This window comes from Prenolepis imparis, unplaced genomic scaffold, assembly GCF_030444845.1.
Source record: "Prenolepis imparis isolate NDT839.2.m4 unplaced genomic scaffold, iyPreImpa1.0 SCAF_5, whole genome shotgun sequence".
Classification (NCBI taxonomy): Eukaryota; Metazoa; Arthropoda; class Insecta; order Hymenoptera; family Formicidae; genus Prenolepis; species Prenolepis imparis.
The window spans coordinates 15,955,505-15,981,970 of record NW_028141163.1 but is presented as its reverse complement, the minus strand read 5'-3'; the positions used below and the strand labels follow the sequence as shown (position 1 = coordinate 15,981,970).

At 30.0% G+C, this 26,466-nt stretch overlaps 5 protein-coding genes across 18 annotated transcripts in view; 4 read left to right on the top strand and 1 right to left on the bottom strand.

Annotated features, from left to right (window-relative positions):
* Numb (NUMB endocytic adaptor protein) overlaps window positions 1-3,978 on the top strand; it is a 62,678-nt gene extending 58,700 nt beyond the window's left edge. For all 8 annotated transcript variants that reach the window (XM_083038271.1, XM_083038269.1, XM_083038270.1 and 5 more), the window contains one exon: window positions 227-3,978. In XM_083038271.1, coding sequence (XP_082894397.1) covers window positions 227-532 — 306 coding nt within the window. In that variant the 3' untranslated portion in view covers window positions 533-3,978. The remainder of the gene's footprint in view (window positions 1-226) is intronic.
* A 43-nt stretch (window positions 3,979-4,021) lies between these two features.
* On the top strand, window positions 4,022-7,781 carry LOC145936254 (uncharacterized). Of its 5 annotated transcripts, XM_083038283.1 has the most exons (4): window positions 4,022-4,101; window positions 5,918-6,833; window positions 6,908-6,956; window positions 7,050-7,780. In XM_083038283.1, exons 1-3 carry the CDS (start codon window positions 4,099-4,101, stop codon window positions 6,919-6,921), a joined length of 933 nt encoding a protein of 310 aa, XP_082894409.1. In that variant the 5' UTR covers window positions 4,022-4,098; the 3' UTR covers window positions 6,922-6,956; window positions 7,050-7,780. The 5 variants fall into 5 exon arrangements, with proteins under 5 accessions (XP_082894409.1, XP_082894406.1, XP_082894408.1 ...); XM_083038280.1 differs by having other exon boundaries at window positions 5,918-6,956; window positions 7,050-7,781; XM_083038282.1 differs by having other exon boundaries at window positions 6,908-7,780.
* A 349-nt stretch (window positions 7,782-8,130) lies between these two features.
* On the bottom strand, window positions 8,131-16,466 carry LOC145936256 (1-acyl-sn-glycerol-3-phosphate acyltransferase alpha-like). The gene is made up of 6 exons (XM_083038284.1): window positions 16,336-16,466; window positions 10,334-10,519; window positions 10,126-10,259; window positions 9,840-10,021; window positions 9,463-9,628; window positions 8,131-9,285 (listed from the first exon to the last, which is right to left on the bottom strand). The coding sequence occupies exons 1-6, from the start codon at window positions 16,344-16,346 to the stop codon at window positions 9,122-9,124; spliced, it is 843 nt and encodes a 280-aa protein (XP_082894410.1). The 5' UTR covers window positions 16,347-16,466; the 3' UTR covers window positions 8,131-9,121.
* Window positions 16,467-17,081: 615 nt separating this feature from the next.
* On the top strand, window positions 17,082-20,095 carry App-bp1 (Nedd8-activating enzyme E1 regulatory subunit APP-BP1). The gene is made up of 8 exons (XM_083038526.1): window positions 17,082-17,253; window positions 17,451-17,615; window positions 17,704-17,886; window positions 18,136-18,631; window positions 18,720-18,853; window positions 19,197-19,399; window positions 19,578-19,714; window positions 19,805-20,095. Exons 1-8 carry the CDS (start codon window positions 17,186-17,188, stop codon window positions 20,033-20,035), a joined length of 1,617 nt encoding a protein of 538 aa, XP_082894652.1. The 5' UTR covers window positions 17,082-17,185; the 3' UTR covers window positions 20,036-20,095.
* Window positions 20,096-21,672: 1,577 nt separating this feature from the next.
* Window positions 21,673-26,411, top strand: Vhasfd (V-type proton ATPase subunit VhaSFD). Of its 3 annotated transcripts, none has more exons than XM_083037837.1 (10): window positions 21,673-21,842; window positions 22,035-22,116; window positions 22,259-22,448; window positions 22,578-22,796; window positions 23,773-23,859; window positions 24,418-24,623; window positions 24,737-24,821; window positions 24,901-25,307; window positions 25,611-25,724; window positions 25,899-26,411. In XM_083037837.1, the coding sequence occupies exons 1-10, from the start codon at window positions 21,785-21,787 to the stop codon at window positions 25,987-25,989; spliced, it is 1,539 nt and encodes a 512-aa protein (XP_082893963.1). In that variant the 5' UTR covers window positions 21,673-21,784; the 3' UTR covers window positions 25,990-26,411. The 3 variants fall into 3 exon arrangements, with proteins under 3 accessions (XP_082893963.1, XP_082893962.1, XP_082893964.1); XM_083037836.1 differs by having other exon boundaries at window positions 23,758-23,859; XM_083037838.1 differs by lacking the exon at window positions 23,773-23,859 and having other exon boundaries at window positions 21,674-21,842.
* Window positions 26,412-26,466: the final 55 nt, after the last annotated feature.

Genomic DNA, 26,466 nt, shown 5'->3' with positions numbered 1-26,466 from the left:
TATTTGAAGCATAATATAATGCTGTAATCTTTAAAAACATTGAAATATTCTGCCTTTCACATCTGTAAGACCAAATATTCAATTCGTCTATTTCAATCTTCTTGAGAACTTTTATTTCTTATAACCGATATACAAGAATCTTTTTTTTTCTTTTGGTCCATTGTATCGTACCACTAACGTATATTACTCGGAACAGTCTTCTCTCACGAGTTTCTCTATTCAACAGGTACAACCACTTTCCACGGCAGCCGGTTTGCCGAAACCAGAACAATGGTTGGGTAGTATAACCGGCTCCGTGCCGTCGCCGGTACCGCAGCAGGTACCTGCCAGTCCACGACGAGCACCTCCGCTTCACGCCAGAGCGCACTCGCTCGGGTCGGCAGCGATGGGCCAGGCTTCCAGAGGAGGACCCTCCGATCCTTTCGACGTTGAGTGGGCGGAAATCGCCGCCAGAAATCTGCGGCAATCGACCACGACAACGAATCCTTTCATTATGCCGAACGCGACCCAGGCGTTCCAGGTGCAGTTGTAGCGTCAGGAGTTTATCAACAGCGTCGCCAAGTATTTTCGCTCGAACACATAGCGGCAGTCCGCACGTTCGCGCTTCGACGTCGCACACGATCGAAAATACTACACGTGAGCCGCCGTGTCCTTGGCCCGACCTCGAATACCGTTGAATGCTGTCGCGCGCATTATAATGCCGCGGTCGAGCTTCTTCCGGTTTAATAGTACGAGTCCTCTCTAAACGGGGGACCCGAGAAGAGAAGCCGGGTTCCGAAGGAGCGCGACGACGATCTTTCTCTTATCGAGTCGGCATTTAGTATAGCAACGACAGTAGCGCAGCGAAACTTTAAACCAGCACAAAAGAAAAAGATATCAGCGTAAAATACTTTATAGATAGATAAGTATACGCGCACAGCCTTAACGACCTCAGTAAAAAGTAAAAAAATGGTACACGCATAAACGCATTAAAAAAAAAGCATACGTTCGGGTGATGTGACGGGGAGATACACAAAGTTTCATGCACCGAATATTAACAGTGGCTTACAGCTCGTCAGCCGATTAAGAAGAAGCAATAGTTGTCGCGAAATACCAACGGATTTTCCGACAGTATCAATAATTATACTTCAATGTGTCTGTCACGCGATATATCGTAAATTGGATATCCCAATTATCTTGAGTAGAGTTAGGCTCGAACCGCGAGCGATTATCGTCGTTCTGCATGAAAAAAAAAACGAAATTGTATGCACCCAAGACTTACACTGCACCCTTACCATTTTTTTTTCTTTTTCGCAAGAGAGAAAATTACGCGTAGTATAGTCGCTCTTCGTGATCGTGTGTCCCGCAACCTGGATCACGAAACGGCAAATGATAATCCGTACCTTTCGCAGGAAGAAAACTTGCATTTCCGGCGGGCTCACCCGGCTCAGACAAGCACGTAGATAGATGTAGAGTGACATTTCACCATACGTGAAACGTCATTATGCAGGTGGATTAACATCCGCGTGAGGGACTGTGATATTGACGCGAAGTGGCCAGTACTTAAGTGAACAGGGTCGAAGAGAAGTATCGTGAGAAACTTGCTCAAGGTCGTCGTGCCGCGCGATAACAGAGAATAAGAGCGATCGTGAGCTCGGGTACCGCGGACTCTATCGTCCTGTATAGCCGGCAGAAAACACCCATATAGATTATTACTTAAGTAAAGATTAGTTGTTGAAGGTTATAGCGGAGATATTGTCTTACACTATCGTCGTCTATTATATATATACACACACACACGATCGTGTTGCATTTATCGTAAAAACGGAGGATCGCGGGATGATGAGAAAATCCTTGCACGAGGACGACGCTCACGAAACGATTTCCTCGAGAGTCTTAGCCGGTGCTTCCGCTCTATAATAGCAATAGCTGTGCGAAAATCGTTCGTCGAGCCGATCCTCGAAAAAGTGCGAGTTCATATCTAACGATCTGATTGCAATCGAGTGCAAAGAGATTTCCTCAGATCCGTATAGTAATTAATAGCGTCCCGCGAGATATCAGTATTGCGCCTCTAGCAGCTTTCTGTCTTTCAAGTTAACGGCTGCACTTTCGGTTTTTCGAAACGGATCGAGGGTAAACGTCGAGGAAGGCCAAGGAAGATAATCACAAGAGGGAGATAATTGAGGCGCGTATGTGTGTATGCATTGTACATAGATAATTATTTAAAGTATGACACGACAGTGTAGGGAGAGGAGGAAGAACGTATGAAAAAGTTGCAGAGAAAGAACGTAATGGAATCATTCATTAAACCGGCGACTCAGCAATGAAACGAGAAAAATTCTTCCTAGATGAAATTTAATCGATGTGTAATATATCTTATAAATATGATTTTAGGGGATTATATTGAAGAGGAGACACACACACACACACACACACACACACACACACACACACACACACACATACAAATAATATTGCGCGATCATATGAAATCTGCGACTTATAATTTATTTACGGATTTGATTATAGCTCCTCCTAATTCTTGTTATTTTTAAGAATAGCAGATTTTGTCACACATTCGCAGTCATTCTGATAAATATGTACAATATTATACGGTACATATATGTAGACATTCCTGCAATACTCCACACCGAGATACTTACGCAACATAAGTTTTTGATCGCGCGATTTAATTTCGATTAAAGTCGCGTCTCAAATCGCATCTAATGTAATTTATTTATTTAGCCACGCTGTGAACGCGAAGCGTACCTATATATATCGATATTCTTCCACACGGCGAGTATTGTTTAAGAAGTATTACCGCTTCGTTTGCGTAATAGATCTTAATCAGAAAATTGATTTAGAAGAAATTGTTAATTGGCGATTATGAAAGCGAAGGACATCTATTTATGTCTGCGAGCGAAATTTTTGCCGTCATCGTTGCGAGTTGTTCGGCGAAAATGGACTTGGTTTTTTCGAACCACCTTCCGTCCGTCCCGAAAATCAAAAGGTAACAAAGAGATAACAAAATTAAAAGCGCGATGAAAATTTAAATACTGTAAAGTAGGCAGCAGGGAACGATTGAGTACTTATTGCGGTACTTATGCGAGAGAATATCGGTTAATCAATGTACTTAAATATTAATACACGTAGAGAGATCGTTGCTGACGAAATCGCTAATCGACGCACGTCGTCGACGTCTTCGTCTTTATTCGTATTTTTCTCTCGTTTTTATTATCTTTGAAATTGCAAAATTTCTTCCGTTATTTCGTTTGTTTTCTCGAGAAAGAGAGAGAGAGAGAGAGAGAAAACGAGGAAAAATGTGTACATAACGCAGGATAGTGATTCGTTATAACATTATCACATTTACGTACTTACTGTTTTTTTTCCTTTTACGTTTCTTGGTCGATGTACGCTAACTCACATTTGACTAGGATCGAAAAGGAGCGATAGCAGCGTCTTGGCTGGTATTACATCCGCTTTTACAACGCTTCTGCGACGTATCCGGGCATTTGATGCTTCTTTCCTTTTGTCGTGACTTTTAATCCAAGAGTCTCGTTTTTATTTGTGACTGTTCTTTTCATCGCGCCCGGAAAAGCGCGAGAATTAGCCAGGACGCGTTCCGGTGTCTCGTTCGACTGAAACAGACTAGTGCATTTAGAAAAATGGATAACAATGGCACACATATATAAACACAAACTCTCTCTCATACACACACACACACACAGAACTACTTACCTAAAGAAAGAGACGCCGGGACAAGAGTATAGGCGAATAGATGCACCGCGTGCCAAATTCAAAAGTGCAACCGCGTTGCCTGCCAATTGGTACATCGCGCACGCTTCCGTGGTTGTGTTGTACATAGTGTCGCCGGTCGATTCCTGGATCAACGTACGACTTAATGCGTGTATATTTCGTAAAGGTATCCTTGTTCATTTTACATTGTATCTGCCACTGTAAAAATACGATTTATTATATAATATCTGTTGTGATTATGAACAGGTCTTTTATTTCTTTCACAAAATATATCTCCGCACATTTTTCAAGCGAGAAAGATGCCAATTTCTTTCCATTGTCTTCAAGATGCGTCTTTATATGCGATGAAGAAGAGGCAATTCAATGGTAATATGTAATAATAAATATAATATTCAGATCTCAGCAACGTGAAAAAATGGATGAAAAATATTAATTCTTTTTCTCCGAGTTACATAGAAATGTCAATATATCTATTTCTAATATTTTATTTTTAAAGAAACAACTTGTTACTGAAATATGAAACTATAAAAGATTATATATATAATGTGTAATGCGATAATATTAATAATATTTATTATCTATAGCAATATTTTTCAGATATAATACTTTCGAATTTTTCAATATCTAAATTAACAATCTATATTTTTTATATACAACTAGAACAACACAAGCGCGTGCTAAGCTTCGATATCCTCGATTTTATATAAAAAAGAATGATATTTTTATATAAACTTGATTAATATCTTTTGACAGAAATCAGCTAATTAAAGCATTAATTTGCTCATTAAATTTTAAAATTAAAATATGTTATAAAAATTAAAATACTAATGTTATAAATAATATGTTATAAACTTTAAACTCGAATAATAATTTTTGACAGAAATCAGCTGATAACTGTCAAAAAATATTAATCGAGTTTAAAGTACTATAACATTTTATTTAAAACATATTATTTTAATTTTTATAACATATTCTTATTTTACTCGATTAATATTTTTTGACAGTTATCAGCTGATTTCTGTATCATTCTTTGTAACATAAAATCGAGGAATAGCGCACGCGTAGCTCGCGCTTCTGTTGTTCTTTTAGAAAGAGATTTTCAACTATATGTCTATTAAAAAAATGATAATCTGTGCACGACTGAATATACATATATTAATATCTATTACGAGATGTCACACTATCACACTAATGGATATAAAATTATTTTTCTTGTTATAAATTTAATGAACATTAATGTTAACTTTAAGTAATTCTGTAATCCATTTACAAACAATTTTCTTAACAGTTTTCAAGTTTTTCTTATGTAATATATATACTGATATGTGAAGAAAAACAAACTGAAATGAAAATGACAGATGAGAGAAATCAGTTGTAACTTAACCACATTATTAAAATAATTTAAAGCCCAAAAATTATTAATATGTCATATAGCACAAAGAGCACTGCATATTTTCTTTTTAGAATATCGTAAAAATTTTGAATTATGTCAAAAAAAATCTGTCATCATGATCAATATAAGCTCAATCAGATATTCGAGCAAGTGAAAGCTATTTCAGATGTAGTGGATGAACTTAGGATAGTACTAAATGATTTGAAGAAAGCATCTCTCGATGCAAATCATAAGAGAGTTTTATTTGAATCTACAAAAGAAAATAACAAAATTAATTATGTTAAATCGACTGTGCTCAGAAAAATAAAAACGTATTTTAGAAATACTGGAATTTGCACGAAAATCGATGAAACGCATCGGTTCACAGATAATACCCAGGTATTCATAAAATATATTAGACAATGATTTTTCTACAGCAATTATTATGCAACGTTTGCTACGGTTACAAGAATTTTACATAAATATATAAGAATATATAAGAATTTTACATAAATGTGAAATACTTGTATATTTTTTATTATACATAAAAAAGTACAAGCACAAACAATGTTATAAGTATTTATTATACTTATAATATTATTACACAGAATTAACTTACAGAAAAAATGTATAATTTATTTTCTTATACAAACTTACAATGCAATTCAACTTTTTTACGTAAGTTTTTGTTATATCTTTTTACGTAAAAATTATTTCTGTTGTGTAAATTGTTATACAAATGAAAAATATATATATAATATTTGTTATATCGTTACACAAATGACAAACACATTATAATATTGATTATAGGCTTGTAGATGTTGCTCAGCTTCTTCAAATTATATGGTTCATTGTGAGAGAAAAAGAGATCATAAGCCATCGGCGCATACAATCCGATCCTTAATGTACGATAGCCTGAAATTATTTAAGAGTAAAATTATAAAAAATATACAAAGCAGTCGAAAAACTCGACGATCACCCACGAGCACTGAGCATGAATGTGTGACGCCCAATCAACAGCAATTACAAATGTGCATTCTGCAAAGAGAGGAAAAGCAAAAATCGCTCAAAGATACAAGGAATAAAGACATAACTAAAGACACTGACATCAGCAAAGAATTAGGTAATTCGACAGATACGTCATTTACATCCGCCGCTTCTGTACAAACAGAGATCGCTGTATGGCAAGAAAACGACGAAAAGTTGTCTAATTTTCCATGTCAAAAAATGATAGAAAATACGCAAACGAGCCCGTTATCAATGATAAGCGATGATCGTTCTGTGATTCATTCAGATCGATTCATAGGCGAGTTATCGAAAAATCCCGCGAAATATATGTTCTTGACGAATAAAATAAATAAATATAAAAAATGTTCGTGCAAAGAACAATGTCCTTATGCACTATATAAATTGCCGTGCAAGAAATACAAATGCAGTGCACCGATAGAGAAAGTAGACGATGAAATAAACGGATTGATACTCGAGTGCTTAAGTTTCCAGAGAAAGAATAATTTTCCGAGATTTATAAATGTTGATACGACACGAGAGAAAAGTGAGAGACGTTTCGCGGATTTTTCACCCGTTAAAATTAAAGTAAATGAATCTTCAACTTCTTCGCTTTCGGTGGATATCGAAGTTAAGATTCACAACGATTATCACAATTCGGAGAACATCGACGAATTTTCTAAACGAAGAAGAGCTAGAACGTATATTGTAAATAAAAAAAGTATGAGGAAAAATGACGTAATTAAAAATTTTGAAAAGAAGACTGAATCATTTTTCAATATAATTTCCTTACAGAGACACGAAAATGAAAAAAAAGAAAATATTATATAATGAACTAATAGAGGTAAGTTAAGGTTGATGATTCATTCGATTCATAAAAGAACCTGTCAATATTGATACTTAAGATTATGCGAATTTTTTTTACATAATGTCAAAGAATGAGCAAGACGAAATATATTAATATATTTTTTTCTGAAACAACAACTCCGAGATGGACGAAGATGAATATGCAAACGCAAATCGGCAAATACGCGCATATATTAACTATATTTAAATAACAGATCATTGCCATGTCATTTTTAAATGATTATACAAATGTAAAAAGAATGCAAACAAATAAGATAAAGAAAAAAAGATTAAAGAGAAAAGATAATGCATCATCAAGATGGACGCTTTATCATCGCAAATACTTTGGCCTCGAATCAAGAGACATAATATTTATTTTGCATTCTAGACTAGAAAAGATGTTAATGCTCATTTGAAAGAATTTTTGAATCAAATATGTGACCAGACTGATGGTTGGCGAAATAGGAAGTCCGTAAAAGCATCTTATCCATTTTCTCGTAATCACATCTCCGCTGAAAAGTGTAAAAATCTCATATCTTATTATCTTATTGATTATTTTCATTCACCATCTGAAACACTGAATTTTAACATGAGTAATATATCAGGCAGACTTTATGACTGTCTTGAAAAACTCGAAGATATTACTGCTTGATATTTTCGTAGTCGTAATATTATTTCATCATGTTTTATCATCGTCGGCGTTTATCTTTGATAATTAATGATTAAAAATAGGAATAGGATAATATTGTCATCAAATGTGTGCATCACATTAGTTAAAATATAATTTATTATAGTTATAACATATTATTTTTGAGAAGATATGTACATGTAAACATACGTAAAGCACACATTTGCAAAAATGCATTTATATAGATGTTGTTCAATATTTCTCGTAATGTTACGAGTTCGAAAAAATACATTATTTCCTGATATATAACGCATGGATTAATTTATATAATTTAATAAAAGCAATTTTCTTTATCCTATCTATATAATTTAAACATGATATATAGATAGATGAATACATTGCAAATATATACTTGAGACAAGATTTATAATAATATTGTTTCTTAGATAGTATAAAGTTTTATAATAATAATATTGAAAACATTATATATGTACATGGCATATTTCATTTATATAGTTAGTCTCGTAGGAGTAAATGGTAAAATTTTAACATAATTTAAGGTTTCGGAAAAAATATTCTGCGTACATTGTACGGAGAATATGGACACATTAAATATAATAAACGATTTTTTTTAAATATCATTTATCACGAATTAATATCGAAATGTTAAATTCAATCTCAGATATTTGAAAAAAAAAAAATTTAATATATTTTTTACGCACTCATAATATTATTTAAATAACACAATATAGAAAAAAATTAATTTCTTATTATAAAAGAAATGCAATGTTAAAAATTAATCACACGTATAAAGAAATATAATAGAAAGAACAATTGATTTCAAATATCCAGATTGATAATAATTTCTTAATGTAAAAATTTCTCATAATATATATTCTCATAATATAATATGTACACGTTGAAATACATAAATATATGGGATGATTTATACATACTATATGATTTTATAGCATTTGCTGTACAATTTTCCATATCCATTAGAAATGTACGTCATATTTTGCACGATACCATAGAACTTAGAAATCAAGAGAAAATCTCAATTATATAAATTAAATTTTTCTGCGAGAGGTATAAAAAGTACAAATCGATGCAAGATCGTTTGAGTTTCGCAAAAAATTCTTCTCGGATACTTAAAAATAAACTCGTATAGGAAGTAATGGAAGAACAATATTATTGACATAATATATCTTAAATGTATGTCATTATCATAGCCGATATGTCATTATAAAGCCAAGGGAAACAATTTTATCATTAATTGATCGACAGAACCGGGATATATAAAAATCTAAGTATATCTTACTAAATTAAGAGCTAAACTTTCTATATGCGCACAAATGTATGTGAAAGAACGTGTACTGAAAAACAGTACGTCCATGAAAATTGTTATGAAAATCACTCCTACATGCAATCTTCCTGCATCAATCTACAGGTATCATTTCGCGAATGTGTCATTTGCAAACTCACCAACTGATTCAAATTACATTTCGAATGCTAATCATTCCACATCATTCTTATTACTCACACTTAAAACTTTGTATTTGTTCTTCGAGGCATTCCGTCGTAGATTCCACGAAAGTTTTGTTCATAACTTCGTACACTTGATCCATAAGCTTTGGAAGATCGTCTTTGGTCAAACCCGCGGTAGGAATAGGCGGTAGGACTGTAATATAACTAGTTCCTAAAATAGAAAGTCTTTCTTTTAGAAGAATGTACAAAATGTACAAAAAAATATAATTATAATGTATATTATATATAAGAAAACATTTCTTAAAGAGAGTATAGAGAAATTCAATATTCATTTTTATTTATTTAGTTACATTTATAAAAATATATTTATATTTTTTTGTTTATATACCTGAATAAAATCTTTTTAATTTGCCATCTAAGAAATAGTACTTTGACACAACAACGGGTTGAATCGGCATTTGCGATTCAATTGCGACATGAAAAGCGCCTTTCTTAAAGGGAAGCAACGAATTACCCGAATGTCGATGTCCTTCGGGAAATAGAAGAAGTTTTCGCTAAAAATTCAATCGAAAATATCAATACGCTTTTATAAGGTATATTTAAAATAATCTAATTATATATTAATCGAAACTGTATTAATTTATATTATAAGTATACATGTATATACAATATTCATATTACATAATTTAAATATAATCTATTCTTTAGTGTTTTATTTTAGGTTGTTATTCAATAACACACAGGGAACATTACAAAAAAAATCACCTTTGCTAAACGAATAGATTCCGCTGTAGCATTAATAATTCGTTGGGCTTCTTCGACGTTTTTTCTATCGATGAACACTGTTCCCCAAAGCCAAGTCGCGAGACCAAATGGTCCAAGGTACATAATCTCTTTCTTAGAAATGACAGTGCAGTTCTCCATCGCTAACCATAATTCACCTAAAACTATATTAACCAATTTTATTATGCATATATCTATCATTCTTGATAAAAGATATACAAGCCTGTTTTTATTCGCACAACACACACATATATATAATTGTAATTACCACAAAGATCTAGTGAACTCTGATGATTGATGAGCACGACACAACCCGAATCTTTGATGATGTTCTCTTTACCGCGAAAACGGAATTTGATTCCGATAATCTTCGCTACTCTTACCACACCTCTGGCTGGCATTCTAAAAGATTTCATATTTATATTTCATTTTTCAAACTCAAAGGTTTGATTTTATTCACATATATGGGAACATACAATGCATTTTTCCAGCTACCGATTCGAAACAGCATGAATGGTATCCATAATCCTGCTGCTAGCGCGCTCGCTACTATAAAGACGATGAACTTCGCTCGATATCTCACTTTCTCGCTCAAGGCACAAACCATCACAAAGAGAAATATCAGGGCGATGCCGCTCGTCGTATAAACGCCGTACAGTACTCTGATATCGTGCAAAATTAATTATATCAATCGTGCATTAAATTCGCGTGACATTTAAAAATCAAAATTAAAAAATTCACAAAAGAGATAAAGTTATAAAAGAAATTTAAAAATTTAATCTAAATAAAATAAAATATATATTAATTTGTTCTTTATTATTCATATTATTCATTATCATTATAGAAAAATGATATATTTTAAACGCAAAATTCGAAATCATAGGCCAACTAAACGAGCAATTATTTGAATGGAGATGAAAATAAAAATTAACTAATAATTATAGATATTATGTTAATCATGAGATTTACAATACTTTATTAAATATATACGTTTCAGCTTTACTAAGCCTTCTTCAGTATAAAAATAGTCGATGTCTTTGTAAAAAACAAAAAATATGTGAAGTACATTCGTGTCCGATGACGCTAGTCGTGCGCATTATTACAAAAATGATTATTAGAGGCCCATTAAATCGTTATCTATAGAGCATCGTTGTTGAAATGGTGATGGGTAACACTGTATGACGTTTATCACTCGGTTTGTTAGACACTTCATCGTTGGGAAGCGAAAAGTAGCAAGTCCGAAATGACAACGTCCACCGTGTGTGGGTTATTTCGAATGGTATAAAGTGTATAGAAAGATATTTAGTTGTCTAGGGCCTCCTATCTCTACAGTGTCTAGGTCATGACTCTGATATATTTTATTTTTAAAAAATTTGCCTCAAAAGAACCACGTTCGTTTTTTTTTCATGTCTATACATGTATAAGAACTCATGTGCATCGTTGCGCACTTATGCTATAAATTTACTAGTAGTCTCTTGTCTCTCTTTCTCTCTCTTTTTCTTCCTCTCACTCTTTCTTTCTCCCTCCCTCTCTCTTTCTCACTCTCTTTATGGTTAATTAAAAGTTTATAAAAAGGCAGATGCTTCAGCTAGACACTTTTAGTAGTAGTTGTAATGTTAAGGCAAAAGATGATACATATAAAATATTTTGTTGTTTCTTTCTATTCGAATCTTTTTTTTTCTTTCTCTCTTTATAGTGATTCGTCTACGAGTTAAAGTTGCAGGATTACTATTATTGTGTGTGACTACTATTTTTTCAATTTATTCGCAACAATTCAAATTGTTCACAAATAACTGTTTCATGTGTGTCACAAAGATTATCAGAATTGATAACATAAACTTCTTTTATATATGCATAATATTATTGCACAAATTGTGGGATTTCAAAAATATAAGTGTGGCATACTCTTATAGAATAAACAATTTCTGATAATTAATATAAATAAATATAAAAGATATAAGTATTATATTTAAGTATAATATTTAACATTTGAGAATGTGGAAGCTCTCTGAAAACATATTCTTCCAATTTTCATTACTTCTATTCTCTTACTTAATTTCTTCTCTGTTTAATTAAATATATCTTAAAATTTACAGTCAATATTATTCGATATATTTTCTCGAAAATTAATTATTAAGATATAAACTGACATTTTCTTTATACAACATTTTGTATATACATATAACACATATACAAAACATTGAAATAAACATTGAAATATGAAAACTTAGACATGGAAGATAACTTTTTTCAATGTACATAATCGATTTTATTATTATTAACGATACAATTAGGTATATAATAACATGACACAATCATCAAGATGACAACTCAATATTTTTAAACAAGTTTAAAATTCAAATTTTTTCATCATTTCTAACCCATTGTTCCTTAATATTTTCAAAAGAGGCTATCATCAAACAGACATAATTTCTAATTATATATCGCGCATGTGTGGACTTTGCACTTCCCTGTATCTTTGCATCTTCAAGAGACAAAAAAGAACAAATATGTCATACGAATACATACATGTATGCAGATACGTATTTTTACGATAAATAAAAAAATTATTTACTTAAAACTATAATGTACCTATACGCAACACGTTAGTTTCATAAATAAGAGTTTCATAACTAATAAAACACTTAGGCCCGATTGCACCAACATTATTTTGGCTTTAAGCGAGACTTAAATATGTATTTTTTCTTTATCTTTCTTTCTCAATAAATAAAGACAAACACATATTTAAGTCTCGCTTAAAACCAAAATAACGTTGATGCAATCGGACCTTAATTATATAAGGAAATAATTAAAAAGAAAAAGAAAACTTTATTTGCAAGATTTTAACAATTTTGACAATTGCATAATACATATACTTGCTTCAAATTTAATTATTTTCAAAATATCAGACTATATTTATAGTTTAAATAAATATAGATCATATGTTATTATATAACTTTATTACGACATAGTAATAATACTTGTTTTATATAAATTTTATATATTTCTTTGATTTTGAATAAATCACTATAGTTGATGAATTACTAGACAAAAATCTAAAATTTATGTAAGAGTTTGAATTTATGTCAAAAATTGTACAGCGAGTTGTAATATTGCGCGCAAAAAATAATAACTGACAGGTAAAATCTTAAATTAATAATATCGTCTGTAATTAAATTTTATTATATTAAACCTCGTTATATTAATCTCGAAAAGCATTTGTAATTTTTTAACGACATATTTATATTATTTATAAAAGATAAAATTGTAGCCTTCTTCAATATGAACAATTCTGAAAGTCATGTTATTGCAATGTGAAAAAACAATAAAAATCAATTATCATTATAACTTCTTCAAAACATGCATCTGAAAAATGCATTCGATAGTATTATTAACTGACTCATTGTTTCACGGAGATATGCAAGAAAATGAAACTATTCTTCAATAAGTAGTTCTCAATCTTTACGATAACGTCATTCACTTAAGTCATAAATTTTTCCGACACACATTTGTATTTTTAACTGCAAGGTCCGGTCGGGTTATCTATGCAATAATGCACTTGCAATGCATAGTAATCGACTCTTTTTATGTAAGAATCATTTTGATTGCTTCCTTATTTACTTGTACAAATTCGCTATTCTGAGGAAAATTTGCTATGCGCTTCTTCACGCGATCAAAACTCTGTTAGATAAATATTTAAAATTATCGTTATTTCGGGAATATTTTAAAATTTAAATATTTTACCATTTGCAAATCTTAAATTTACTCGAAAAATAATCTAGTTGTATTTTTTAATAACTTTTTATAATCGAAAACATCTTGGGATTACACAGATTCCAATTTTAATCCAAGAATTTGAGAAAGATAAATTGATATTGTGCAATAAATTGATATTAATAATTAATACATTAATTAATGCAAATGTATTAATACATTAATACATTTAATTTATAATAGGAATTGAAATAGATATAATTTCATAGTTCATATAAGTTAATATAAGTTATAAATCAACTAATTCTATTTAATATTAAATTTTATTATTGATATTTATAAGAGTAAAACACTATTTTTCACATTATAAAGAAAATAACTTAAATTTTCAAGTTGTATATTTTTTGTATATCCCATTTTTCATAAAAATTTAGATTTTTAATTAATCAATTTAATTAATAGATTAATCAATTATATATGTCTGTGTGATAGATTTCAAATTATATATATTTAAACTAAATAATCTTAAAATAAGAGAAATTACAAGATATTGATATAGAATGTAATACAATATTTTTATCTGCTTATAATACATAAATTTTACAATATGTACTACGACATATAAATACAACAAATCTTTTAAGGTAAAGAGAGATAATGAGAGATAGATTTATTATTTCTTGAAATGTTATATTTATCGAAATAATATACTGCAGCTCAATTTTTAGTTTGTATTAAATGAATAATCATCACAGATATTATGAATCATCCGATCGCTAAAGGTCAAAATTCTTCTTGATTGTTTCGATTACTCGAGTCCTTTACTCTTTCAGTTGACGAACGAGTCAATTCATTCGTAAAAGGTTAAACGATTTCATTCAGTAAGTTTAAATTTGATTCAAATTGTCAAATAATATCTTGAGATACCTCAATTTTTCTAATTCATTATAGTTTTTTATATTAAGCTTATAATGAACATGAAAAATTATTCTATCTATTCAATCATTTTTATTATTTAACGAAATAAACGCAACGAATTAAATAAAGTTCTTAAGAAAATATTTTTGATAACAATTTGTTATTTCATGAAAGATAATATTATTGATAAATTTATTTGATAAATCATAACGCGCAAAACATACGCGTAAAGTATAAAGTATATATGCGTAAAGTGTAAAGTGCAACATATATATGTGGACAGAAATGAGCAATAGTCCGATCGAAATTCAAGGAACATAGTCCGATCGAAATTCTATACATAATTGAAATATGTACTTACATCGGAGATAACACATAGATAATATACTTCAGTATCGATAACAATGTTACATACAAATATTCAATCTAATAAATTGATAAATATTCTTTTTCCGGGTTTATAATTTTCATTTTATCGCTATTTTAGTGCTATTAATAAAAATAAATAAATAACAAATAATCTAATAAAATAATACATCAAAGTATTTTAAACTTTATGAAAATAACAAATCCTACATGTTTTTCTGCAATGCGCAAGATTGCGCAACTTGCAAAAGTTAAATCTATTTTATCATTATAATAATGATAAGATTTTATGTTAACGCATAATAATGCATAATAAATGTACTTCTAAGTAAACTATATATTTTAGAAACTATGCACTATAGATAATAGTAATAAAGAAGAATACGTTAAATATGCGTTGTAATAATATAATTTTGATAATAGTCAATAGTAGATAATAGAAAATCAATAATAAATAGAAAATTACAATATATTAGAGAAAGTTCTATGCTTTTATATATATATATATATATATATATATATATATATATGTTGTTGTAAGTTTAACATAATACAAAATTTCGTGAATTATTCACCCTTGTCAAATTTGTCAATAATTTATCAATAAATAAAAATTGATTATCTAATTATTTATTTATATTAAATTGTTATTAAATAAATGGATCATTATTTGCTTGTCATAAATACATGTATAAAATTCAAATACAGTAAATTTTAAATATAGTAGTAAGTGACTAATTTTAAACATATTTATATTTAATTTAGGTATTTAATAAGGAAAACAATTATTTCATATAAGCCATCCATATAAATATATTAATAATTCAACGTTAAATGGGCATAAAAATCTGCTATTTCCTTTCTTAATCAAAATTTTATTTAAAATTTTATTACTAAATAATTAATTAAATAAAAGCTACAAATTAATATGTTTCTATTTATACAAACAAAAGTTTTTTATATTCTGAGTTAAAAAAAATTATTCTCTTTTTAAGAGAGTTCCTCAAATATTTTATACCGCTTACCATGAAGCAGCAATTTATTCATACATCTATTTATTATCTTACCATGAAAATAAATGAATGTTATCATGAAATATCATGAAAATAAATATAAAAATACGTACGTAAAATGAAAAAAAAACGTACGTAAAATAAAAATACACGTTTCATTAAATAAAAATTAAAATAATATATGTTTCAATGAAGAGAATAAATCACTGGCATTTACCTTGATCAGCATTCGTGTACCTGATTTATTTCTTTCGTTTCGTATATGGTTCGTATATGGTTCAAGTGGTTTATGCGTCTTATTCTCAATTTTTTCATTCGATAAACGTCAATAACGATCGCGTTAATAATAACCGCAGCGCGTACACACTACATTTGATTTTAATTTACTCTATGTTCGCGATGTATATATTCCGGGACAAAATTAGCCGGACAAAAAAACCAATAATATCGTCACGTTGATTACTTACGTCTTGAACATGGTGTTATTCAGGTATAAGTACGTAGCGTTCACCGCGATTGATCAAAAACAACTGTCAAATGCCAACAACCATCGCGGTCGCCTCGCCGTAGTGACCTATAACACTATAGTCATAGAGGGCACGTGGTCCATCGAACGATACATCGAACGATGAGTCGACACGTCTCGTTAATCTTCGGCACTTCCCGCCTTTTGGAAAACACTGTCAATGGTTGCGTACTTGATATTCTCAAATCAATAATCTGCAAAAGAAAGAAAAAGAGATGAGATAAAAAAGAGAAATAAGATATACTTATGCTCTACATAAGGGAGGACATTCTTACAAAAAACTCTATATATATACAGTTTTTATGTTATACTTTCGAGATAAAAATGAAAAAAAAGGAAAACAAAAAATGTGTCCAATAAAGATATATATATATATATATATATATATATATATATATGTATATAATTATTAATAAAATAATAATCCTAATACAACTTCGATTTTTGCAACTTAAACAATTACAAATAATTATAATATAAATTTGATCGCACTCTTTTTTTTCGTCAATAATTGATATTATAATAATATATTTTACTTTACTATATATTTGTGTGTTTATGCCATTTTTTTATTTTTTTATTTTTTTTTTATTAAAAATCACCAATAATTCATAAAATTAATAACGATTCACCATGCCGCATATGTATATAATATATGTCTACACATATTCACGCATACATTATAAATCTACACACACATACGTAAATTTGTCAGCATCACTGCTGCTGTGTTCGTGTGCTTTTCGAAATATTTCCTACTATTGCATTATCATCTCAAATAGATCTCTACAATGGCATCTCCTGAATCAAAATCACCCGAACAATCCGAGAAAAACCGAAAATACGACAGGCAATTGAGGTAGTACTCGTTATAATAAATTTTGAGGTTATATATGACAACTTTTATGTCCCATCTTTGCTCCTGTTTTCTATTTAAACAGACAGAATTCTGCCACTTTTATAATTTTAGTTACATTTTTCTCAAATTACGCCTGTTTTTTTCTTTTTCTTTCATATAAGAAATATTTTCCAACGTATAATTGTTATCGTTGACAGATTATGGGGCGATCATGGCCAAGCAACTTTAGAAGCTGCTCATGTCTGTCTTATAAATGCTACTGGACTTGGCACAGAGATACTGAAATCGCTAGTACTTCCAGGTATAGGAGCATTCACTATAGTCGATGGCAAGAAGATTACTGTTGAGGATATTGAACCCAAGTATGTACATAATATTGTAACTGTCAGACCAATATTATACTCTCGAGAGATTTATTTTAATGTGATATATTAAATGGATTTGAATTAGTTTTTTTCTAGAAGCAGACAGTGTTGGAAAATCCAGAGCGCAAGTAGCCACTGAAATGCTTTTGGAATTAAATCCAGATGTAACGGGTGATTATATTGACGAAGAACCCGAACAAATTTTATCCAACAGTCCAGATTTTTTCAATAGCTTTACTGTTGTTGTGGCTACTGCGCTAACCGAGAAGTAAGAATTCTGATATTAAAATATTATTTAAAAAATTAATTACACAAATGTTATAATTTATGAAAAATATTGAGCTAAAATTAACTATTGGGTTGTTCGGAAAGTCATTTCGTTTTTTTCACATACAATTGTATGTGAAAAAAACGAAATGACTTTCCGAACAACCTAATACATATTGTATATATTTTTTACGTATCATTTCTGGTATTAATATAAATATATGTTTTTAAAAAACACATTTTTTTTCAGGACATTGGTCCTTCTGTCAAAAAGACTTTGGGAATTGGATATTCCTTTAATAGTATGCAGAAGTATAGGCTTTATTGCATATATGCGCATTCAAGTAAAGGAACATACAGTTATAGAAACCCATCCAGACAACGAAACGCCAGATTTACGTCTAGATAGACCATTTGATAGCCTGAAGAAGCATTTAGATTCCATAAATCTAAATGAAATGAGCTTCAAAAATCATTGTCATGTACCATATCTAATTATTCTATATAAATACTTAGAAAAATGGATTTTGGAGCATCGTACTTTACCGAAACTTTTTAAAGACAAGCAACAGCTCAGAAACATGATCAAGAGTGGCATAAGACGCGACGAACATGATTCGTCTAATAGCGAGGAAAATTTCGAGGAAGCTATGAAGGCTGTAAATACGTGTATAAGAGCGAGCGATATTCCTGATAATATTAGAAATATTCTAAACGATGATCGTTGTATTAATTTGACAGCAAAGGTATCAATGACACGTTTTTATAATTTATTATTCTATAACTTATTTTTAACCTGGTTTAGATATGTTCAAACTGATCGGTTTATTTCAGAGCAGCTCTTTTTGGATTATCGCAAAAGCGGTGCGTGATTTCGTTGATAATGAAGGGAAAGGACTATTACCACTTAAGGGTACTCTACCTGACATGACTGCAGACACTGAAAAATATATTACACTCCAACAAATGTATGATACTGATCTTTAAATAACAGTTATACATAAGATGATACATGAAAAAGTAGTTCAGTCTCCATTGTCAATGTAAATAAAAATTTTAATTTTAGTAAATTTATTATTAAAAAGATAGCAAATGTTTATATTTAAATAGTTATTATTATTAATTATCAGATTAATTAATACGGTTACAATATATTAATAATATTGATAATATTAATAATATTGAAGAATACGTTATTAAAATGCATTATTAATTTTATTATCGCACATTGACTATTAAGATTGGACTATTTTTTTGTGTTTTATTTTTTAATATCTAATCATAGACAACATCGAATTTATGTATATACAGTTATCATAAACAAGCATCAGCAGATGTAGAAGCTGTGTGGCGACGTACTTTGCAACTGTTACGTCAATTGGGGAGACCATCAGATTCAATTTTAGAGAAAGATGTTAAGTTGTTCTGCAGACATGCCACTAATATTCATGTAGAGAAAGGAAGCTGTATTGCAGACGAATATGATTCTAAGGTTTTTGATACAAATATCATAGGTGATTACTTTTTCCTTAAAAATATGCAAAATTATAATATTTATAATAAATTAATAATTTACAATTGTATAACGAAAATTTAATAATTATATATAAATATAATTTTAAAAAAAGAATTATATAATTATAATAGCTATTAGCAAATTGCTCTTAATGTCTGATTTTACATTTTTTGCAGTTCAAAATTTGGAAACCCCAGAAAGTATGATGATTTACTATGTTATGCTCCGAGGAGTGGATAAATTTCAAGCAGAATACAATTCATATCCCGGCGAATTCGATGACCAAGTGGAACCCGATATTGTAAAACTTAAGGTAACATCTTTTAATAATATAATTTTTTTATATCGTCGAAATCGAAGTATCATAATCACGGTATTCTATAATTGAATTATATTATTACAGACATGCCTGACAAAACTGTTGAGCGAATGGGGATGCGGACCACTAGCTAAAGATGATTATGTACACGAGTTTTGTCGATTTGGTGGCGCAGAATTGCACTCCGTTTCGGCATTTCTAAGTGGTCTTGCAGCACAAGAAACCATCAAACTTATCACAAATCAATATAAACCTGTTCATAATACCTTTATCTACGATGCTGTTACATCAAACTCTGGAACATTCTTTTTTTAAAACTGTTGTATGCAAAAAATCTCTACATTAATTAAAGTAATAATACAATTTTGCAGCTTATATTAGTTTCACGAGTTTTTTAATTTAGAATAACAAAATGACTTGCAAATGTTAAAGCTATTTATATTCTATCCTACTTTCCGATCTATATTATTTCATCTCCCATATGATTCTATATCTTAAAAAAATTTGCGAAAGCACAAAAAAGTAATAAAGTTAAAAATTTATTGTAATTTACAGTTTACAGCATTTTGTACACTCTTTGTAGTGTATTTTGGCCCCTTTTTTATAAAATTTCTTATATAGAATAAAATCGTGCTAAACTTGATTTTCCTTCTTTATATACATATATTAGTATAAAAATATTTAATTCCCCAACATTTCTAATAATTACAGACATGAGTTGACAAATTTTATAAATGAATAAACCAATGCAATGTAATTAAAATTTTACCGATTATACAAATAAGAATTATTACTTTTAAAAATCTCGAAATTGTGTATATTTTTATTTTTTTTAATTTTTCTGTATCGCTATAGACCCAAGTAGCAAAAAAATTATATAAAAAATGTTTAGAACACATTTTCAGAGATATTTTAAAAATGTTAAAAAAATTGATAGTCGAGTCTTTATTTTATTCATTAAAAAACGTTTATTTTTACGTTAATATGTAATATAAATATTAAATTTAACATTTATTAAATATTTAATATTTCATTAATAAAATATTTATTTTATTAATATTTTATTAATGAAATATTTAATATTTAATAAACATAAATATTTATAATACATTAACGTTTTTTTTAATGAATAAAAAAAGGGACTTAACCAATTATTTTTAACATTTTAGAAATATCTTTAAAAATAAGTTTTGAACATTTTAAAAAATTTTTTGGTACTTTGGGAAAGGTCAAATTTTTTCGCGCATGCACAGAATTCAAATGCTTAATTGAGTAAAATAAATTAAAGTTATTGTCAAACATTCTCATCTCAAACCCTCTCGTCTTTAGAAAAGCGATAAAATATTGAAATATTATAAAATTTTATAGATCTGAGCTTTGCACACAAACCGCGGTGACGCGGGCAAAAATAATATGTATGCGTATAATCAATATTGAATATTTTTGTCGAAAATAACAATAGGACGCGCAATTGCTTCATAGAACTAATAATATGGATCGAATATTTTCTATTTTTAGTATGATTTACCTTCAGCAAAACGTTCTGTATACAGGAATCGTAATTATTATCTCGTCTCTCCGCCTTGCACTCCAATTTGCACTCGCAATAAACTCATAAACACGTCATTAATACGTTTGAAATTCTATTCGAAATAGAGTTTGATCGGCCAATCAGGAACGAAGATTTCTTTGTCCCGATTGGTCAATCGGACATTACTATACCAATCAGGAACGAAGATTTCTTTGTCCCGATTGGTCAATCGGACATTACTATACCAATCAGGAACGAAGATTTCTTTCTCCCGATTGGTCAATCAAACATTACTATACCAATCAGGACAAAAGGCGCAAAGATTTCTTTGTCCTGATTGGTCGACGTACGCAATCATTTCCAGCATATCTAGGAATATCGGAGTAGCCTTGATTTTGACAGATCAGGTTGGTATCTGCACGGTCTTGTGATCGAACAGCTGAGGAAGGCGAAGAACAGGAAAAAGGTCGGAAGTCTGACACCCCGAACGAGATAATTTCTGTATAAATTAACACAAAATCTTGACAACAGCCATGGTGGATCGTGCGAATATCAAGCAGATTATACCGGCATTGCCGGATGAAAAGATTGGTAATTAAATTCCGTATACATAATAGAGATACATCTACTTGACAGAGTGCCCCTCCCAGCAAGTTTCTGTTTTTATTGTACAACAATTATATTGTCGTTATTAAGAATAGAGAGGTGCGCTAAGTTGTATTTTAAAAAATTCTCTCATTTCTTGTACAATATTCATACACATTGGTTTATGCGATTTTGCAGATATGCTGGCAGCTACAAGTGTGCTCCAGCAGCAAGCTGCTGATATTAGGAATCAACGAATTAATTGGCAGTCATATTACCAGTAAGTATTTATAAATTGTTCTTGAAAGATAGGAAAACGTCAAAATAAACTGATTAATAACATAAACTTGATGATGTATAAAAATATTTGTACAGAAATATTTATATGAGTAATATTTTAAAACCATTTATAATGTTTTCAGATCGCAAATGATATCGAAAGAAGACTATGATTTTATAGCAGCCTTTGATACAAGTGATGCTAAAGCAAGAGAAAATAAGCTGAAGGAGAATCCGCATCAAGCAGCTAAAACTTTTCTTAATTTGCTCGGTCACGTTTCAAAGGATCAAACAATTCAATATATTCTTACTATGATTGATGACATGTTACAGGTATAATCCTACACATATTTGTTCTTCTTTGTTCTACTTGTAAAACAAAATTCTTTTCATTAATATATTCTTCCTCTAGTCAAGGTTTTATCCTTATTAACTGAAACTTTAATGTAATGTTATTAATAGGAGGATCGCAGTCGTGTGGAAATCTTTCGTGAGCACTCTACACGAAAACGAGAATCTGTTTGGGGGCCATTCCTTAATTTGTTGAATAGACAAGATGGCTTTATAATGAATATGACATCACGCATTATAGCCAAGTTAGCTTGCTGGAGTCACGATCTCATGGAAAAAACTGATCTTCAGTTTTATTTGACATGGCTCAAGGATCAACTAAAACTTAGCGTAAGTTTACTTTGATAAATCATATCACAGATTATGCAAGAGTCAGAAGACTGTCGATCTAATAAGATTCAAATTATATCAGTTATGTTACTTCTTTGTTTTTGTTTCATTATATTATAGTAGTTTAATAATTATAAATTATTAATTTATTAATTATATTATATAGCAGTATGAAATGCTAAGTCTTAAAAAAACACAGGCATGATTTAAAATTAATACTGACCATTCAAATTGCACAACTGCTTAGATTTATCTTTTTATTCCATGTGAGCATGTAAATGAATATTACACAATTATATAATTTTTTGAATAATAATTTTTATTGAAACATTTAAAAAAAAATATGCTTATCTTGTTTGAATGGTTTGTGCTTGAAAGCTATTGCAATGTTAGATGCTTTATGTTTATCTATGTAGTTACTTTTGTATTGTTATTTTAATACTATTGATTTGCCTTTTGGATGGTACAATAATTTGTTCTAACATGTGTGCTGCATGCAATCTATGTTTAGTAATCCAATTAATTTATCATCTACTTGGTGGTTTCTACAAAAATAATCGTGTGTCTTATATTTATATAACAAAAAGAATATGATATTCTTATTAAAAATTGCAATATCTTATTTATTATATTAATATTAATGTAATATTATTTCATATAATTTATTTAATATATATTATATTGTTATTGATTTATAAATAACCCACTTATATAAATACTAATCCATAAATATAATATATAATTATTGTAATTTACAAATTATAGAATTTATGTGATAAGTCTGTGAAAAAAAATTACAAAATCCTAAACTAAATATAAAGACATAACTAACCGAATAAAATTAGTGTGTGATTGATCAATATATAGATTTATTGCTTCGCGCAAAACACGAGAACTCTCTCTCTTTCTTCGAGAAATTGTAGTAGAATTTGTATAGATAAAAAATTAGATGGGGTTTTAGTTTGATGCCCTTCAGGACAAAGGCTTGCATGCGGGACTAGAACAAGACATTGCTGTGGAACAGGCCAAGGAGGCCAATGAGCTGCACGAAATGCTCAACCCGGTTGGTTTTGTAACGATTTAATCACAGTAATATATTACTTATTATTCTAAATAAGTTATAAAGTACGTTCTTAAATCATATACTGCCAATAAACAAACCACTGATAATTTATAAAGATGTTATAGATAAATGTGTTAAAGATGAATGTTATATATAAAAGTATTATGAATTTTTTAAAGATCTCTAGGACAATTGATTAATAAACTTTAAACACGAATACGCATGAATTATGCTTTATAAGAGCTTGTTTTATGGATGTCATATTTATATATTTCTTGAACTTTAAATGCTATTAGATAATATCTTACCTAGATGCTACTAATAGATGCTAAAATTTTCTATAAAAAATCTATATATATATATATCTTATATGTATATTTTATATATTTATATACATATAAATATAAGATATGTCAAATTATTATCATATTTTTGCATGTAGCAACACATCAATTATATTCTACCTTTTAAATTACAAAGAGATTTATTTTCTTGTTTTCTATTCTATCTTTTTTATTCGAGAAACATAGAGGATATACACATTATATTTCTTCTTAGAACAACGAGTACATCCAATCAGTGGCACGTTGTTTACAAATGATGCTTCGTATAGACGAATATCGCTTTGCATTCGTATCCGTTGATGGAATTTCAACTCTCCTCAGCGTTCTTTCTGGAAGAGTAAACTTCCAAGTGCAATATCAGCTTATTTTCTGTCTGTGGGTACTTACTTTCAATCCTCTCCTGGCAGAAAAGATGAACAAGTAAGTAATCTTCCCTCCTCAAACCCCTTATTTATGATATACATTTTATTAAAATTCTCATAATTGTTTAGTATAACTAATAATGTCTAAAAAAATTGTGTTTTATATTGCAGATTCAATGTCATACCCATTCTCGCCGATATACTTAGCGACTCGGTCAAAGAAAAAGTAACACGTATCATACTTGCAGTATTCAGGGTAAGTCAGAATGTCGGAGAATAAGAGGAAGATTATATACATATATTACTTGCTTGTACATTTTTTTATATTATCACAGAATTTAATCGAGAAAGTAGAAGACGGGCAAGTCGCCAAGGAACATTGCATCGCTATGGTGCAATGCAAAGTATTGAAGCAGCTTTCGATATTGTGCCAACGGAAATTCGACGATGAAGACATTACTGATGATATCGAGTTCCTGAACGACAAATTGCAAGCATCCGTGCAGGATCTAAGTTCGTTCGATGAATATTCAACAGAAGTGAAGTCCGGTCGTCTGGAATGGTCCCCTGTTCACAAATCGGGCAAGTTTTGGCGCGAGAACGCTAGCCGTCTCAATGAGAAGAATTACGAGCTCTTGCGGATTCTCGTTCATTTATTAGAGACCAGCAAAGATCCTCTCGTCCTCAGTGTGGCTAGTTTCGACATTGGCGAATACGTGCGCCATTATCCACGTGGCAAACAGTATGTTAAATTAATTTATAATATGAATGATGAAAATTACATTGGCTATGCGAGCCTCGTGCACAATGAATTAAATTCCAACGAAAAAATTAATTTCATTGGAAGCATACGTACTGACATCCACGTTTGGCTCGCACAGCCAATGTAATTTTCATCATTCATATTGGATATATAACGAGCGTTTATAAATTCACATGGTTTAATTTATAATATTATAGAGAAGCGTATTTTATACATTTTTATTATTTGAGAATATTTAAAACTGTAATTTTTTTGTTAAAATAATGTCTCGTGTAATTTCAGCATAATTGAACAGCTTGGCGGAAAGCAACGTGTAATGCAACTTCTTGGGCACGAGGATCCTAATGTTAGATACGAGGCTCTTCTTGCAGTACAAAAACTCATGGTACATAATTGGTAAGTTACAGAATGTTAAGAATTTTCTATGTACATACATTCATTACTACTCGACTTCTTTGTGTTGAAACAATAAATTTGTTAATTTTTTTAAATTCTTTTCCACGTGTGTAAATTTTTTTATGCCTATATGTAACAATTTTATAACTACTTTATAAATTCCTTACTTTCTAGGGAGTACCTTGGAAAGCAATTAGAGAAAGAACAAGGTGCATCTGGAGCGCCCACTAATAAACCTGGAGCACAAATGCCGGCAAAAGCCTAAATATCCGTACAACTTGTACAAATCACGATTTTTCCGTTTGGAGAAAAAAATTCGAGAGTATTATAGAGAATTCACGTGCGTGACATAATCTACAATACATCCGCTTATGTAAAGCGCTTGTATAATTCGATATACTTACATTCCCTTCCATTCTGTATTATTGTAAAAAAAAGGATATATCGAATCCTTACTTTTCTTTCGTGCAATCCAATTTTGTAAGATAATTCTTGATTATATATAATATATCCACTCATGTATATACAAACTTATACATAGGGACGTTTTACATTGCGAATGTAATAAGATATATAAATGTTGATGTATAATGAATCCCGTCACGTGTAAAATATTTTAGCTTTATGTATAGAATCTGTTCTCTGGAATGTTAGAGAGAATAAAATTTTATTCTGTTGAAAAAAAAACTGTACACGCGACTTATACAAACATCCACATACAGATTATATTTTCGCGATTTTA

Excerpts from the sequence above, each read along its gene's own strand:
- LOC145936256 (XM_083038284.1), bottom strand. Across the intron at positions 10,260-10,333 it reads GGTAGCTGGAAAAATGCATT|AATGCCAGCCAGAGGTGTGG; the intron begins GTATGTTCCCAT and ends GAAATCTTTTAG. Across the intron at positions 9,286-9,462 it reads ATTAAAAAGATTTTATTCAG|GAACTAGTTATATTACAGTC; the intron begins GTATATAAACAA and ends TTTCTATTTTAG.
- App-bp1 (XM_083038526.1), top strand. The coding sequence starts at position 17,186 with ATGGCATCTCCTGAATCAAAATCACCCGAACAATCCGAGAAAAACCGA. Across the intron at positions 18,632-18,719 it reads GTATTAATTTGACAGCAAAG|AGCAGCTCTTTTTGGATTAT; the intron begins GTATCAATGACA and ends GGTTTATTTCAG. Across the intron at positions 19,715-19,804 it reads CCGATATTGTAAAACTTAAG|ACATGCCTGACAAAACTGTT; the intron begins GTAACATCTTTT and ends ATATTATTACAG.
- Vhasfd (XM_083037836.1), top strand. The coding sequence starts at position 21,785 with ATGGTGGATCGTGCGAATATCAAGCAGATTATACCGGCATTGCCGGAT. Across the intron at positions 23,860-24,417 it reads TGCACGAAATGCTCAACCCG|AACAACGAGTACATCCAATC; the intron begins GTTGGTTTTGTA and ends ATTTCTTCTTAG. Across the intron at positions 24,822-24,900 it reads TCATACTTGCAGTATTCAGG|AATTTAATCGAGAAAGTAGA; the intron begins GTAAGTCAGAAT and ends ATATTATCACAG.